The 18,723-nt window shown below is 31.4% G+C and overlaps 1 protein-coding gene across 1 annotated transcript in view; it reads left to right on the forward strand.

Annotated features, from left to right (window-relative positions):
• OstDelta (oligosaccharide transferase delta subunit) overlaps positions 1-18,723 on the forward strand; it is a 30,254-nt gene that overhangs the window by 11,079 nt on the left and 452 nt on the right. The window contains exons 9-16 of the mRNA XM_067286369.1: positions 11,533-11,729; positions 11,798-11,915; positions 11,983-12,074; positions 12,157-12,361; positions 12,473-12,577; positions 15,286-15,369; positions 18,460-18,555; positions 18,613-18,688. Of these exons, the coding sequence (XP_067142470.1) occupies positions 11,533-11,729; positions 11,798-11,915; positions 11,983-12,074; positions 12,157-12,361; positions 12,473-12,577; positions 15,286-15,369; positions 18,460-18,555; positions 18,613-18,688 (973 nt within the window). The remainder of the gene's footprint in view (positions 1-11,532; positions 11,730-11,797; positions 11,916-11,982; positions 12,075-12,156; positions 12,362-12,472; positions 12,578-15,285; positions 15,370-18,459; positions 18,556-18,612; positions 18,689-18,723) is intronic.

The raw sequence follows: 18,723 nt of genomic DNA on the forward strand, positions 1-18,723 counted from the left end.
CCTCAGTCCCCAATTGATTCGGATTAACGACTCTCTACTGTAATTACAATACAATGCCTTTAATTAAATGTCACAGTTAACAACATAAACAACTTTAAAAAAATATCTACGATGAAAATGTCCAAGAAGAATACTTACTCAATCTACCGAATTGCAGCCAGCCATTTCTCTTTCTTGCCAGGGTATTGTCTATTCAGGAATGAATAAAACTTTGTACCTGGCAGTACAGTAATATATGTAAGATGCTGATTTTCAGGGACAATAAGTTAATTGCGTGTCAGGAGAAGCCTAGGGATGGATCATATGTGCAGCAGAGCAGTAGGTGGTAGCAGCAGAGACCAAGATGACAAGTGTCTTACGAGAACTGTTTATTTTAACATCAAAATTAACTTACACAATTTCAACACAAGAATGCAATCTAGATCATCTGTGGTTGGGGGAGTTCTAGATGTTGGTCGTTGAATAAGAGTATGATGCCAAGAGATACTTGCCCCAGGACTTTGGTGGAGGATAGTTTGTTGAGTAGGTGGCGGGTGACTGGTTGACGTTCCTGGGATTCCGACAAACACTTCGTGGCTGATTTGCCAGATGTTTTGTGTCTGTTTAACTCCCCCCAATGGTTTAGGGTTCTCATGACCCTAAACCATTGGGGGGTTAAACGACCCTCACATGACCTAACATGTGTCCTTTTGGTCATTAGTCTCCCCCTTTTTCTTGATTGTTTACACCCGACTCTTGTATACGAGCACCACAACAAAGCTCCCTCTCACTTGGTCGACATTCCCTCCATCATTCATCACTGTGTTGCGTTTGTTTTACGACAAGTGTTTTCTTTTCTGTCGAGTCTACTGCACTGACAGATGTTCTTGATTTGATTTTAGGAACCTCGCATATAGGTAACACTACAGCCGACCACACAACAGTTATTTTTTGAAGTTTTGTGTTGCAGAAAGCTGTGGTTTATTATCACAGGAAGAAAACAAGCATGGTGTTTCAGTGCATATCCAGCCCAAAGATGCACATGTTTTCCCGAAGTAGTTTTCTTTGCCTGCATACAGGTGGCACTCAACTCAGTTCCACTAGCTCTATAGATATATATTGCTATTTGTTTACTTATTAACTAATTCGGCAGTTTCAACTGGGATCCCACTAGGCACACTAGAGTGAAGTGTGAAATGGATTAATGTAAGAAGGCCACACCAGACTTTAGTGATCTTCCAAGAAGTGGTTCCTCTTGGGAGGAATTTATGGGAAGTGGCCCCTATTTTGGTATTAGACAATTGTAGAATACCTGGTAAACTCTACGTGGCTAATTAGTGAAATGCAAGCCTAAACTAACTACCAGTGTTCAGTGGTTTCATCCATTTTGTTATTGGTGGGCCCCAGTGCTGAGCAGTGCCATAACCCTTCTGGGCATTGCTAAAAAATACCAAAAAGCAGTGGTGGATTCTTTATGAAATTAATGAAGCTTTGCAGTCCCCTCCAATCCTGGTGAGGTCCTGAAGCAATTTTTTTTTTTTTTTTTTCTTTTAGTGAATGATGTTTTTAACAAAATTGATGGAATTTTTTAAAAGTATTTGTCATAAGGCTATTTTAGTGATAAAATCATACCATAAGTTGATGGGTTGAAGTACTTAATATTGATTGTAGAATATGCTCTAATATCCATTTTATATGACCTCAAACTATTCCTGTAATTGGTCAAATTTCAAAATTCTCTAGGGGGCTTGCAATGCCTGAACTCCTAGTAGAGCACAGAATTTATTCATAGCCTACATTTTGGTAGCTGGATGCTTGAATCCTTTGTTAGTGCATGGCTTAATAGTTCTTTAACTCAGTCTTTGCATTCCCAAAACAAGGGTGAAGAGACCACCATAACAGCTCAAGTTTCAGGGTACCAAAAATGTAACCTGTTACTGACTGAAAGCAAAATACATTGATAAAAACGTAGGGGTACCACAAGAAAAAACTACCGAGTTGGGGATGCCACTATTAGAAAAAAGGTAAAAAAAACTCTAGGCTAATTAATACATATTTTATGTTCTCAATAAAGCTACATAGAGATGATGATTGGAATCATAAACAAAAATAAATACAGTGAAAACTGCTTAGTGATTTACATTGATTCATATGGAAATAATTGCCTTGGTTTGTTTTTGTTGGTTTCGGATTTCGCCGATTATTTTCGGATGGATTATCAACGAAAACCGAGGTATCACTGTACTAAGAATTGCCTATTTTTCTCTTAAATCAGGAAGAAATTTTTAAGCATTATTGAAGTTCATGAAATTTACTGTATTTATTTTTATAATTGTCAAATGGAATATATTTTGGCTACATTCCATTTGCTACTAATACAATAAGAACTTTTATTCTATAAACACATTGTTTCCTCTTAACAAAATGGTAAATATCAATAATTGAGTTATTATGGACAATAAATCATAAATGATCACAGATATCATTTGGCACCTGTACAAATGACACAGATTGTCATTTGTACAGGTGTCATTGACAATCCCTGATTTGTAGTAAATGTGTCAGAGAAAATTCGAGATTAAAGCCTAAGTTATATTTAAAATTAAAGTAATTCAAAATTTGATTTATATTAAACAATTTAAATAAAAATATTTACATAATTATAATTACTTTTATAAATGTTTCTGCTTAATATATATATATATATATACAGTCGACTCCGCATAAGTCAACACCTGGATAACTCGTCACCGTAGGTTAATTAGTCAGCTTTCTGTGGTCCCGGCCGACTTACATAGGCAATAATGTTATTAATGTTATAAAATTCGGTTTACTCGACATTGTTTAACTCGTCACCCACTGGATAAATCAACATACTGTTTCTGTTTCACACTTTTTGACGTCTGATAAGTCGACTCCCCTCCTGAAAAAATGAGTTCACACCATACAATAAGCTGTGTGGTGTGAACTCAATTTTCAGGGGGGAGTCGACTTATCAGAATTCTAAAAAGTATGAAACAGAAAAAGTATGTAGATTTCTCCAGTGGTGACAAGTTAAACAATGTTGAGTAAACCGAGATTTTTAAGGTTAATAACATTAATGCCTATGTAAGTCGCAGTGGCGTGCCGTGACATTTGATGATAGGGAAGCTGTGTTTCTGTAAGAAGCCGACTTACAGGGGCAATCAATTAATTGCACGTCAGGGCCCGTTCATATTCGTTTGTTTGATAAGCCAGTAGAAAACCGTATACTTCTTTAAATGTATTTTTAATAGATTATCTGACATACTTAATAAATAAGAAAGTTCAATGTAATTACCTCCGTTATTAGATTCAATAAATTCCCTATGCCCTCTAAATGCCAATTCTTGCTTTGAGAAAAAACATATAACATCTTAAATATATAGAAGTCTCTGTAATCCGAACAAAATATATTTGTAAATCGGTAGACTATCTTTCAGCCAAACTGCTAATAACTTCTTTTATTTAATATGGTAAATGCATTTCGGTCCTATTTTACATCATGGACCCTCTTCAATACCTTCATACTCCCGGATCTTATATGTGCTTCTACTGCACCAATACAGCTAATTTACATGTAAACATTCACACAGTAGTTGACTGTGATGCTAAAAACAGTTAAAAGATTACATTTAATGTATAACACTAATTTGTTATAATTATATGTTATAAAACCTAATTTTAAAAAATTTGAAAAAATACAAAATTACATACATTTTTGGTGACCGTGGAATCAATTCCGTACAATATATATATAATATACCAATAAAACATCACTTCGGTATACAATTTTCAGTGGTAATACGTCACATAACCAACCCGTACAAATTTACACACTGTAACAATCGTTATACAGCACTATCTCACTGCGCCATCTATCAGAGGGTACCATCTCTGATCAATTTGCATACCGTTGGAAATGTTGATCAAATTATTATTTTTACTGTTGTTGTATTTTATTATTTCTATGTGTTCTTTAAATTTGCGTTTATAAATATCCCGTTCATTATGTAAAATTTGTACACTATTTCTATCAATTTGACAATTATTATTAACAACATGAGGAAATAGCTACCCATGATATAAAATTGAAATACAGAAAGAATAAATATAAAGTACAAAAGTATAAAAACAGTTTAAATATAACAATAAATTTTTTAAAACAAAATAATTTAACAATAATTAAAGCGGATAAGACTAAACAACTCATATTAATAGATAATAATGACTTAGAAAATAATGTTAAAGAACAAGTAAAAAATGAAAATCTATATAAAAAACTCAATAACAATCCATACAAAAAAATTAAAAAAGACCTCACTAAAATAATTAAAAATATTTATTCAAATAATGATATTAGTGAAATAAATAAAAATAAGATATTAAATTTTAAAAATAATAGAACCCCGAAATTAAACATTCGGTTAAAAACACACAAAGAAATTGAACAATACAGACCCTTAGTAGATTTTCGTTACTCTATTTTGTATAATTTAGAAAGTTACATAAAAGAACAGCTAAAACATATTGATAATTCTAGTAATAGCATTAGAAATGCGGATGAATTTATCAACACTATTCTTAAAATCAAAAGAGAGAACACAGATACCCTCATGAGTTTAGACATAAAAAATATGTACCCTAACATTAAATGGGAATTAGTAGAACATAGTTTAATTGAAAATAATAACAATCCAGCATTAATTGAATTAATCAAGTTCGCTTATAAAAACAATTATTTTGAAGTTTATAACGATTATTATAGACAAATTGACGGTATAGGCATGGGGTCAAGGATGGGGCCAAAACTTGCCGAGTTAGTAATGAAGAATATTGATGTTAAAATACAAAATATACCTGGGGTAAAAATAGTAAGAAGGTACGTAGATGATTACTTTTTAATTTTTAATAACAAAATCATAAATGAAAAAGATATTTTAAAGATTGTAAATAATATAAGTCAGCATATAAAATTCGATATAGAGTTAGAACAAAATAATAAAATTAATTTTCTGGATATAACAATAATTAAAGAAAAAGAAAAATATTCATTTACTACTTATACAAAATCCCCCAATGTACAAAAAACAATGAACTATTACTCAAGTGCACCAATAAGTTTTAAAAAGAATGTTTATATAATGGAACTGAGGAAAATATACACAAGAATCACTAATAATAACGAACAAACCATAGCATATAATAAATTAAATTTAAAATTTATTTTTAATGGTTACCCACAACACATATTAAAGAAATGGCATACCAATTATGAAAGAAATAAATTTAATATTAAGCAGAATAAAAAACATCTCTATAATAGTTTCCCTTATGTGGATATTATATATAATAAGTGTATAAATTTTTTAAAAAATGATGAAATTGTGTTGGCCCCGTCCTTGACCAATAAAATATTAAATAATATTAAAGTAAGAACTAACCCAATTAAAATTGATAGGGAAAAAAAGATTGGTACTGTGTATAAAATTAATTGCAACTGTCAGAATCCGAAAGTTTATATCGGGGAAACAGGTCGTACATTGGAAAAACGAATTAAAGAACATGAAGCAGCTATGCGTTTGAAAAATAATATTTCTCCTTGGTACCCTCATGTTGTTAATAATAATTGTCAAATTGATAGAAATAGTGTACAAATTTTACATAATGAACGGGATATTTATAAACGCAAATTTAAAGAACACATAGAAATAATAAAATACAACAACAGTAAAAATAATAATTTGATCAACATTTCCAACGGTATGCAAATTGATCAGAGATGGTACCCTCTGATAGATGGCGCAGTGAGATAGTGCTGTATAACGATTGTTACAGTGTGTAAATTTGTACGGGTTGGTTATGTGACGTATTACCACTGAAAATTGTATACCGCAGTGATGTTTTATTGGTATATATATATATATTGTACGGAATTGATTCCACGGTCACCAAAAACGTATGTAATTTTGTATTTTTTCAATTTTTTAAAATTCGGTTTTATAACATATAATTATAACAAATTAGTGTTGTACATTAAATGTAATCTTTTAACTGTTTTTAGCATCACAGTCAACTACTGTGTGAATGTTTACATGTAAATTAGCTGTATTGGTGCAGTAGAAGCACATATAAGATCCGGGAGTATGAAGGTATTGAAGAGGGTCCATGATGTAAAATAGGACCGAAATGCATTTACCATATTAAATAAAAGAAGTTATTAGCAGTTTGGCTGAAAGATAGTCTACCGATTTACAAATATATTTTGTTCGGATTACAGAGACTTCTATATATTTACTATATTAACAGCTGTCATTACAAATCTCAATTCATATAACATCTATTAATTTAGATATACCTATTAATCGTAATTATCTCGTTATAATTTTCAATATTTATTTTATATTGTCTACCAATGTTAAATTCTATTCTATTTTGATTTCTAAATTGCTTCAATTTTACGAAAGAATCGTCATTCGTCGTAAATTTTATTGTCAAAATGTCGAAATTTTTTTGTTGACGTATTTATATTTAATTTAGGCATAGGTCTTTCTCTTTTAATAATGTTTTCTTTTTCATTATATGGTCTCTAGCCAAAACTTTTTTAAAATAAATTTTTGAATCACTAGCCACGATATAAGGGCTAAAATTAAAATTATAAAAAAAAACTTACTCGGTAAAACAAAATGTGTGACGAATATACATACCTAGTACAAAAACTTCTTCAATTGTACGAATATACTTTTAAAGAAACTTATAATTAAATATAACTTTGTGAAGAAACGTACATAAAAATAACAAAATATTCTTTACTTTTTAAATCTTAAAACAATCCACTTAGTGAAATACTGTAGCTCCCTACGAGTGGCTAATGAATGGAATCAGAGACGGTCCAGGTAAGTGTGTGCGTGCCAAATCTCGAGGGTGCTGATACCGGTCAATGTCAAATGCCTCTTTTGTCGCATCCATCACTAGTATATATCAAAGGACGCGACAGGGTTGTTGTAGATTTTAAACGTTTCTCACCATAGCTGTAAAAATCTAAATATGTTAAACTTAACAGATTGTCCGTCGTTTGTTTTCTAACATTCGTTTTAGGACAGAGTGTCCAAGGAAATTTCCAAAATTTACAACTTTTCGGTCACTCTCATTGAACTGGAAAAATTTCTGTCTTTATTACATCTAATATTATGAAGAGAACAGACCCCACTGTACTCAGCAAGAGATTGGTTGGGTTAAGCTTCTGTTTAAGTAAAATTTCGGCTCTTTCATCAGGGTTTTATTTATGTTTCTAATTCCCTAATCGCTTAATTATTTAACTACTTCTTAAGTAGAAATAAGTCGAAACTAGTTACTTTGTACAGTACTTGGATATCTGTAGTCTTGGGAAAGAAGTGGAAAGAAATTTTTATGACAACGGATACATAAATCGTAAATTTAAGGAAAATAAATTCTAGAGCTTTTTTCTGTACCTTGTACGTCTCATTCATTAAATTTGGTTGTAAATGATGCTGCCAAAGTAACAGTTAATTTTTTAACACTGTACTAGAATTGTACACGTTTTTTCTGCATCCCCTTGCGGATGGGACATACTAAATCGTAATATCACCGGTTTAACATTGAAATCCGTAAGTAATATAAGATGGGAGAGCAGAATAAACACAGAATAAATATATCAAATATTTTAATGGATTTTTTTTAAACTGCTGTCAACTATACAGAACTATCATAAAAACATGCCAGTAAATTCCTATCGGTTGGGTTAAGTTATAAATCTAGTCTAAGGTGGGCAACCTTTTTTATAACATGGGCCAGAATAAATTTTACGTTTTTCTCCGCGGGCCGTAGTAGTTAATTGACGCCTTCTTGTGACTTGTAATTTTTTTAGTCTGCAAATATGAAATAAATGAAATAAAAAGTTAATTACTACATTTATTTCTCTTATCGTTTCGAAAATTACAAAGAATTGGAAAAATAACTATTAATTAGTTATTTTTTCTAATTTAATAATCTATTAAAGATCTCACGGGCCGGATAGAAACTTTTCGCCAGCCGTAGCTGGCCCGCGGGCCGGGGGTTGCCCACCGTTGATCTAATCTACTCATGATTCGCATAATTGGGCGAGGGCGGCCGAACATCTAGCAGGCAGGCGGCTAACAGCCCACAACCGTCCGGGATATAAAATTAGAAGCTTTATGCGTGTGTTGCTTCTACCAGCTAAACCGGGTGAGGTTGGTGCTCTGTAAACTGCATGTGACAATGCCTATATAATCTGGCTGATTGGAAACTGACCCGGTTTCGACACTCTTTCCGCCACCGAATTATTCGAATATACAATAGCAATCTTATCATTTTTTTCACATGTAGTATAGAAATTTGTAAAAGATACTTAATGCAGTTATAATAAAATACTAATTTTAATTAATGCAAAGTACGTTAAAATATGAAAATTTATATTTTATAAAATACAAGGGAAGGTCATTGGAAGGTGGAATCGGCGCTTCCATCACTTCCAATGACGGCACGCCACTGGTAAGTCGGCTGGGACCACAAAAAATTCACTACATAACCAACCAGTGACGAGTTATCCGGGTGTCAACTTATGCGGAGTTGACTGTATGTATTTATTTATTTATAAAAATATATATAAATACTCGTATAAATATCAACTCAAACCTGATTTATAGTTAAAGCCAAAGGAATTGTCAAGTTATTGGGCTGTAACATATTAGTTAGTTAATTAAATACTAAATAGGACTTGGCTACTCCTTAAGAAAAATTCTTTACTATTTAACTACCTACTCATATTATAAGCCCAATAATTTGGCAGTTTGTTTGACATTAAGTGAAATAATGAATCTTTTAATTTATGCACATAAATTTAAAATAGTAATAATGAGACGAATTATTAAAGTTCAGTTTCAAGTTAACTAGTCAGTAAAATTTAGGACATAAAATTTCTATTGCATATTGATTAATTTTTAATTTTCAAGAAAATAATTCTTTGACTAGACACTTTACAATATCTTATTTATGAAGCCGAGAATTGTTAATTTAGAATATTCCCCGAATTGATGTCGTTCTATATAGATATGTTATAATTAAATTGTATATTGTTTCGTGTGTTAAGAAAAATATTCTTTATGATTATCAAAATTGAGCAGTTCCTAGAAGTAGTTATCAAAGAGTTTACCATTATGAAATGTTTCATTTTGTTACAATGAGACAAAAAGATAACTTGTATTTTATTTTTCATATTAGAATAAGAATGCAAACATTTTGTTGGTTGTAAAATTGAATTTGTATATTTTTGGACTCAAAACCTTGAAATGTTGAGAAATGCAAAAAAATTTGGGGTTTATTCTGTATCTTTGGATGTTATTGTATGTGTCTGGAGCACATGATTTTGTTTACCCATTTTGAAGCTTAATAACTCCTGTCTTTTGTCAAAAGTTTCTGAAATTTTGCAAGAGATTTGTGTATTAGGGAGATTGATGCTATTAAGTTTTGGTGGTTAAAGGTCAAGGGGGTGGGAGATAGATAGGTCATGTCATATCTCTAGTAGGATAGGACTTATTGAAGATTTCACTTGTTATTAGCATTTAAAATTTTTTATAATTCATCTGTACTCTCAAAATTAAGGTTTTTGCCATTTTATAATAAAATAAGTTTTTTAATAAAATCTCATAACGGTTGGTGCCACGTGCAATTTTAGCATTTTGCCGGGAAAGTTGTGCAACTCATTACTGGATTTTTTTATTCATCTTGATCCTCTTAAGACAGTGTTTTTCAACTGGGGTGCTGCGGTACATTAGGGTGCCGCAGCGCCACGATGGGGGTGTCTCAAAGTTTAGGGCCGATAATAAAATTAGTTTTAAAAAACAATAGTGTGAGATAAGCAGAGGGTCAGGGGTTATCCTCGCTGACCACTTACACTGCACGGGTTGGCAAAACCCGATCTCGTTGTCGTTTCGGATGGCTAGGAGGGCAAAAAAGTGAGTGGGGAGGTGCGTTGGTAAGTCGACAGGCGTCTTGGAATGACAGGAGACAGGTTAACAAATAAAACATTTATTGAATAACTAGAATAACATATAAAGCGATTACAAACTATTCTACGGTAGTATGCGGTTAAATGCAAGTTTACAGATTCTACTAAGACGGCTATGCGTTAAGCCTATTGCCGGTGCGGGAGAGAGAGTTTACAAAGGTCCTAACAAAATACCTCTTGGTGTGAGATTGGATGATATCTCGAAATGTGGCGATCTCTGACGATGTGGACGAGTTATTCGTAGGTCCTCCGACGGGACTTCGTTCCTGGGCATGGAGACAGACACAAGTACAATAATAACTTCCTATGCGAGCGCGCAAAGTTCTGGTTGCGCGAGCTTTTATAGAGTTAGTGTGGGAAGCTGTCGGTTGTTGACGATGACTTGCGAATTCTTGACAGCTAAGTGTCAACTTTCCCACCAAACTGTTGTTAGTTAAGGGAGACCGCTGCCTCCTTTCTCCGCGAGGAATTGTTTCTCTCGGGGATTGTTTACAATAATATTTTGAACAAAAAAATGAAAGTTTTCTTTCATTTTCACAGATTTTTCCGCTAAAATCCGCAGTCTCACAATAGCAAGACTATTATTTTACATGAAGATATTTCGACAAAATTCAATTGACTTAAATTTTGATTTTGAACACACACAAATACTTTTTCTGCATTAAAATGCTACTTCAAACTGTCAATTTTTAAAATTTTTCTTCCTGGGGAGGGAGTCCCCTCCCCAGGACCCCACCCCAGCATTGCACATAATATTCATTTTTGCAAAGAATTCATCTGCCCCCATTAAAGTCCCCTTATTTAGATTCTAGATCTGCCGCTGGTCAAGAGTGTCACGATTTTTTATTTTTCAATCAAGGGTGCCACTCAATGCAAAAGGTTGAAAAACACTGTCTTAAGATGTAGTATGAAGTTTTTTTTTTTTTTTTGGAAAAAACCCTTTTTATCAATATATATTATGATATATCAAGAATTGTTTTTTGTAAAATGTTTTAAAATGTTCTCATTTACACATTCTAAACACAGTACACAGATTCTTTATAACACAACAACAAAATTTGAACTTTAATTTCTCCACAAGCGCGCAACACTCTGGCGTCCGACAATTAATTAATACACAAAACACTGATTCCTTACCAGCTACACAGCTACACATCCTGGTCAACACTGACCTGACATACCAAAAGAAAATGCACAATTTTTCCCTCTCTAAGCAGGAAAATCACACCCCACATTCTTAAGCATAGGATTACGTAAACACACCTGACACGCGCACACAATATACTGTTACTGTTTAATTGTATCTTTTCATTTTACCCATATTGAAATAAGTAAATTTGATAAAACAATTTAACAAGCTAATATATTATGCATATGCATGTAAAACAAGTGTTAGAATTTTAATTTGTTAATTTCTTTTCTATATAAATTTGATAAGTAAAATACATATTCTTTATTTAATAAAGTTGTGTTTCTTTTTTCACCAGTTCCATATTCCTGTGGCTGTAACTGTTGCTAGCAATAGAGCACTATCATCTCAGAATCCTAATGTACAGATTCAGGTTACAAATGTATTGGGTGCCTCTCTAGGTGCATTGCAAGTCGTGGCTGATGCGGCCACTCGTCTGGAGGATAATGCTGTCATCATGAGTAAAACGCCATTCATGCCCGTGAAAGGAGACGCGTAAGTCGGTCTTAATACCAAAGTGTTTGATATTTATATTATTCTGACTTTAAAATTTTGATTTCCAGCACCCATTATGTTTTGAACTTCTTGGAGAAAAAGCCCTTACGTGGATTTTATAAAATCTCTCTTAGTGCAGTACCAAGTAAACCAGATCAAAGACTCATTGGAAATGTAGGAGTATTGGTAAGTAATTTTATATTTTGTTATTTCAAATTAATTAATTGTATAATAAAATCCTTTAAATTATTAGATTCATGTTAAAGTGATGACAGAAGTTGGAATTGAAAATGTAGAAATTGGTTTGGTTGATAGAGATCAAACAACAGCTGCAAAAACTACAAAGTAATGAATGCATGATAATTACTTTTAAATTATTTAAAACATTGTAATTTATAAAATAATTTTTAAAAATGTATTTTTTTAGAGTGGAATTTAATAAACAGCTAGCTACATCTCTTGAAGCAGATTATCATCAGAAACTTATCATGAAGTTTACACTGAAAGATAAAATTGCTGGTGATATAATGAATGCACATCAAGTATTTGTCCAATTAGAAAATCAGAAAACTAAACAGCAGATAGTATTTGTAGCAGAGCCAGATACTGCTGGAGTTTATAAATTTGATTTGGTAGAAAACAATTATATATTTTAAATGTATTTTTTGATGCTAAATTGATAAATTCCCATATTCATTGTATTGTTTTTTCAATGTTAATTTTTTTTTTCTTTCTTTAAATAGGATGTTAATGGCAAAGCCAAGGAATTCGATTACGCTTCAGGCAAATATGACTTAATTTTAATTGTTGGCGATGCTGTCATAGCAAATCCTTTTGTTTGGAAAACTGTACGTTCAACATTTTCATGCACAGTAGAGAGTCATTTATCCAAATCAGTTGGGGACTGGGGTTATTCGGATAACCAATTATGTAGGAAAAAATATATTAACCTGTCTGATGTTGAAATTTTTCTCCGTCGCGTGTCACTTCGTGTTGAATTTTCGTCGATTTTAAGCCTAACGAAAATTTTTATAATAATAATCAAGGCTATCGTATCGTTAAAAATTATTTCTTTATTTTGTACAATCAAAATAAATATATTGAAAAATATAAAATTATACTTTAGAAGTAAATCTAGTATCAAAAAAGTTCGATTCAGCACGACACAGTCCGACTGGAAAGCGTTTGGATAACCGGTGTTCGGATAAACGATTCTCTACTGTATTTCTTTATATTATAGTCATTACCTAAAATACCATATAAAGTATTTTAAAATATTATATAGTTTTGAATATTTTTATCATTAAACCAGGCGTGGCCAAACTCTCTTGCATTTAGGACATATTCTGATTACAAAAGCAAAAATAAGTACAGAATAACTTCTTTATATGCACTTATATTCCCAACTTACCTAAACAGTATATAAAGTTAGAAAACTAACTAAAAATTAATGGATAAAAAATTTTTTCTTAATTTTATACATTTGTGTGCTTACATATAAAAATGTATAAGCATACAAAAATGTTTTGATGTAAAAATGTAATAAAAATTATATTTTTACACCAAAGTTTCTTGCCTCAATCTTGCTATAGTTGAAGTTACCAAATTAGTCAACTTATATGCATCAGGTTAATTTTTATGCAAAATTAAATGAAAAAATAACAGTTATCTATACATTCACTTAGTTTATGTTCAGCTCTGTTAACATGAATGATCATTAACTAATTGAAATGAGATCATATTTGCACTTAGTAAACAAATCATTGTTAAAGTTTTCAAATCTACAATTTTTTTCACGTTACTACATTTGTGTCAACAGTAACAGTAATTGTCAAACAGTACTACATTTTGATAGAATGAGGTGTTAGAAAAACTTCAGGAATTTTTAGAGTATGGTTCTGTCTTACATGAAGTTTAATTATCTAAAAAATGTTTGGATTGTTGCCTTTTAAAAAATACTTTAAATTTATGTATAAATTTTTTCATCAACAAACTATCCAATGAATGGCTTGGAAATGTTTTAATAAAATCACTTTTAGAAGAGAATATCGACATCAGTAACATCATCAATTTTAAAAGAATTTGAAAATTGTCAAAAATTTACACATTTGTGTGAAATTTTATCAGTAAATTTGTAATTTTTTTGTTAGAGTTTGTAAATTTTGACATTTAATCATCATCATTAGTTATACAGGTACTCCTCACTTTACGACCTATCTGCTTAACGACCAATCGAGTTTCGACCTGCAATTCGGGGAATCCCCTTTTTCGGCTTGAGTGTCGGTCAGTGGTGAATGGTGACATGCACACTAAGCGTACTATAATAGTCCTTTTATGAATAAATTTGAAGTTTGTTGCATAATTTTATAACGATCCTATATTCCCGGCGCAAGCTCCTCGCTTATTGACGTAGTTGTCAGAACGAAACTCGGTCGTAAAGTGAGGAGTACTTGTACTTCGTTTAATGTTGTTCATATACAGTATATATATTAGTATATGGATCTTTGATATATGTTAATGAATATATGCTGGTTTGAAAATATTTTAATTATGTTATTTTTCTCAAAATTTTTGAAAATTCTATACCCATGTTCTAACTACTAAAGAAAGATCACACCATGCTATCGATCGTGTAAAATCATGTTAGTGCATTCATTATAGTAAATTTTAGTGTTACTGGATGTACAGTTCACTCTGAAACATTAGCAAGAACAAGAAGTGTTTTATGATCTATAAGAAATGCATAATTTATAGCAATTAATAGATAGCTAGAAATTAGAACAATTGTTCAATGTAAGATCTTAGATGATAAGGGGAATCATTACAGTCTGTCTTACCAGTATGTTTTGTAGGAGGAGCCAAACGAATTGACCAAGCTTTCTTTATTATTATAAAACTTGAAGTGCTTCCAATTGATATAAATATAGCAGATTATCCCCAGATAGAGACTAAGATCTCCTTCTTAATGTCTGTGTATATATTTTATTACAGAATTCAATATAAATCTATGTAATGTTAATGTAAGAAATTTGTACACTTCACACACTAGTTACAAAAGAAAAAATTGAGATTAAATATATAGGATATATTTATCTGGAACTCATTCCTTTGAAATATATTCTCTTTATGCCGATTCAACATTTGCTGGAATCTTAAGAAATCTAATATTGGCATAAGAGCCTACTTACTATACGCAAGCTATAATTTTTTCGCTGTAAATTATTTTTGTAAGATTTAAGTACTAAAATTTTTTTTAAATAGTTTTTGATAATTTTAAATATTATTTATATTTTTGTTTTTACAATTTACATTCATTATCTAGTATTGAATAAAATTTAGTGTGGAAACTTGATTAGAAAAATTTTCAATGTTTTTATAATGTTAAAAATAGTTTAATTAAGTATTTTTAAAAGGTACTTGTATGTATTAATATTTTATATCTGAAATCTTCTAAACATTAAATTTTTTTATACCAGGTAAATTAATCAATTAGAAATTTGTGTTAAGTAGAGAATTCATTAATTAAAATTATGTATTAAAATATTTATCATTTCAGAGTGAAATTATTTTAAGCTTTCCTCCTCATCCAAATCCTCCTAAAGCCAAAGAGAATCCTTATGCTGTTAAAGCAGAAATAAAAGTAAGATTTTTCAATTATTATTTAATATTCTTCATGTTTGTGCAGTAACAGAACAATTTGTTTATGGCAAAATAAAGTACAGTGGAACCTCGGTATACGACCTTAATCCATTCCTGATGTTTGGACTTATACCGAATAGGACGTATACCAAACCAACCTTTCCCATAAGAAGTAATGTAAAAATGATTAATCCATTCTCATGTAAAAAAAACCCTCTTGATATGATATATTAATGGGGTTGTAAAATAATTTAAACACTGTTTGAGCACATTAAAAATCTATAATAAAATTTATTTTTTTATTAAAGTTATTACAGTATATTGTATTATATTATTTAAATCATTAAATCAAAATCAAATCAAACTCTCCTTAATACTAATAATCTGTTTAAAAATTGATTAAACCCCTTTCGTAATGTTAGCAGATTTTATAATGTCTTTATTTTTCACGATATCAGTTAAATCTCAAACACCTGTGCCACCTTCATATTTCTCAACAATCTCTTTTTTCAGTTCCATTGTGATTCTAGTCATTTTTTTAGTTTTTTGTTGCTTTTCATTGCTTTTCATTTGTCCTTTTTGCAATTCATGATTAATAAAAATAATAAAATTTTACTTACAAATTAAAATCAGAAGAAATTTAACAAAGTTATAGACCATGGGACTGTGAACGTCTAGTCTGGTCTAGTACACTGATAGTGCTACTTGTTCATAGATGGCGTGTCTAATTGAATTAAGTCATATACTGAGCAAAATTTGTTTCGTTCGAACAGGACGTATTCTAAAGCAGACGTATACCGAGGTTCCACTGTACAATAAAAATAGCATAGATACATGCTTGCTATACTTAGTATCAGGTTATTCTCTTTCATGAGGATGACTTGAAATGGCGTATAATGTGTGGAAAATTGCTAGAATATAACTAAAATCCCAGGACATAGCCAAATATTGCAGTGCCACAGCACTACCGGAAATTTGAATTTGCTGACTGGAACACTTTTGGTTGATCGGCATTCAGATAATTGACGCTCTACTGTATTTGTATTTTGAGACAAAGAAATCTGGTATTAATGACTGCACTTTTTATGCTTACTTGTTTCATCAATATCAGTTATAGTATAAACATTGGACATTACATCAGAATCAACACAATGCTTCTAATTTTTTCTTTTGCTTCTTTAGCAGATGTTGCACTTCTTCAGTCTCACCATCTAAATCAGAATTTTCAGTATGCTTTGCAGCTTTCAGCATCTCTTCAAACGTTGGCAAGTTGTCATCAAGTTTTAAAAGTTCTTCTTAAGTAAGGGATTTCCCAATGATGCTGTTGCTTGAAGTTGGTTCAAAACATTTGTCAGCTCTTCTACCATATGATTTTACTGTAATGAACTCTGAACTGATGGAATTAACTCTGTGGGGCTCCTGCAATTTTGGATTGTTTTAGGTGTTACCCCATTCCAGAAACATTCAATCATGAAAAGAACATGCTTCACTGAAGCAGTAACTGGCTTGTCGTTGTTAATGCCTTCAGTGAAGTACTTCACCTGGAAATGTCTGTAGCGTGCCTTAAAGCATCGGATAATTACTGGGTATCTAAAGGTTGAAGTTGAAGTATTCTTGGGGAGAAAAAAATGAATTCTCACATTACTCAACTTCTCTGCTTTATGACATGGTGCATTAATCATCATCATCATCATCCTCATGGTTTTGACGTATCATAGATTCATTAAATGCTTGGAGCCAGTTACTAAATTCAACTGCAGTCATCCAAACCTTTCAATTACGAAGCCAATTCATATAAAGGTTTGGATCAAAATGTTTGAAATATTGTGGACATGTAGTTTTCCCAGTAACTGTTGTGACTTGTCAGATCCATCTGCATTTGTACAAAAAACAATGTAAGTAAACACAAGATAGATTTACATGTCTTTTATGGGACCACGGGAAATTGTCTTGTCGGCTGCAGGCAGTAATACAACCCACTTTCATCCACATTATGAACATTTTACAACTCATACTATAACCATATCCGAGAATGTTTCACGAGCATCTGATATGATAGTTGGCCATCCACTTCTGCTGTTTCACCGTGAAAGTCCATGATGCTGCTTGAATTTTGCCAACCAAATCTTGATATATTGGGAGTCTGTAATTACCATCTGTCTTCCAAATTCTTTTGCTTTTTTCTATGATTACAGCTTCTGTTACAATTCCATACTTGGCATTAACTTGTCTAATCCAGATTACTAGGGCATCTTTAAGATTCTCATGTTTAGCAGATCTAAGATGCAATGCCTTAGTTTTTTTCTTCCAAGATGTGTCCAATACATCTGTGACTGATTTTCTTACACAAAAATGAAGTGTTCTGCCATTCTTTGTTGACTAGTATTTGGAAATTTCTCTTTGATTAAAGAAAAACATGAAATTTATTTATACAATCAAAATGACTGCTCATTTACTCATATGGAAGAGCAACAGATTTAAAAGCCGGAAGTGACAACTCATTGCTACTTGCTATGGGTAAGTCACACTGAAAATTTCACTACCATGATTCATTACAAAACTGTTTAGGGGGAAGGAATTCCAGAAATTTTTACTGGCATTAATTGAATTGGCACAATAATTGGGATTTTTTAATGTATGCTCAATATGGAAGGTTTGTTGTTCATAAGTAAATAACTGACAAAAATACAAGCCAACCCTCATTAGTATACCCCTTCATTTACTGTCAAATACCAATAAAATATTACAACAGTTGTGTTTGGGATAATCATGTACTTAATATATGCAACGTTAAAACACCAATATGAAAATTTGATTTTTGCACATTATTAAATTCCTAATGCAGATAACAGCATCCAAAAAAGTGTGTATATCTAATAAAATTCTTTCTAATTTATATAGACAGATTATTAACTAAATAAAACTTAGTTATTTTTTGAATTAATATTATGTGAAGGACAGTAAATTGTTGAAATTCCTTTTTATTGATATATTTAATATCAAATTCTCTTTCTGGTCAAAACCTTGTTTATGATGTAATACATTGAATTATACTCTAAAATTTGTATTAATAAAAAAATATTTTTTTCAGCACATGTTTAGAGAACAAGAAAAAACACCTCCAGCAGTGGTTTCAAATACATTCTGCGGATTATTGCTAGTTCCTTTTCTGCTACTACTGATATTGGTAAGTTAGAAATTTTTTATTAATTTTGACATGCAATAATATGAAATTTTCTTACAGTGGGGACGAATGGGTGTCAATATCTCTAACTTCCCTTTAAGCCTGAGTGCCATAGGGTTTCATGTAGGATTAGCAGGTAAGCTATTTAAAGTATAAATGAACAGAAAAAAT

This window comes from Centruroides vittatus, unplaced genomic scaffold (assembly GCF_030686945.1).
Source record: "Centruroides vittatus isolate TY-2023 unplaced genomic scaffold, ASM3068694v2 scaffold_3315, whole genome shotgun sequence".
Lineage (NCBI taxonomy): Eukaryota > Metazoa > Arthropoda > Arachnida > Scorpiones > Buthidae > Centruroides > Centruroides vittatus.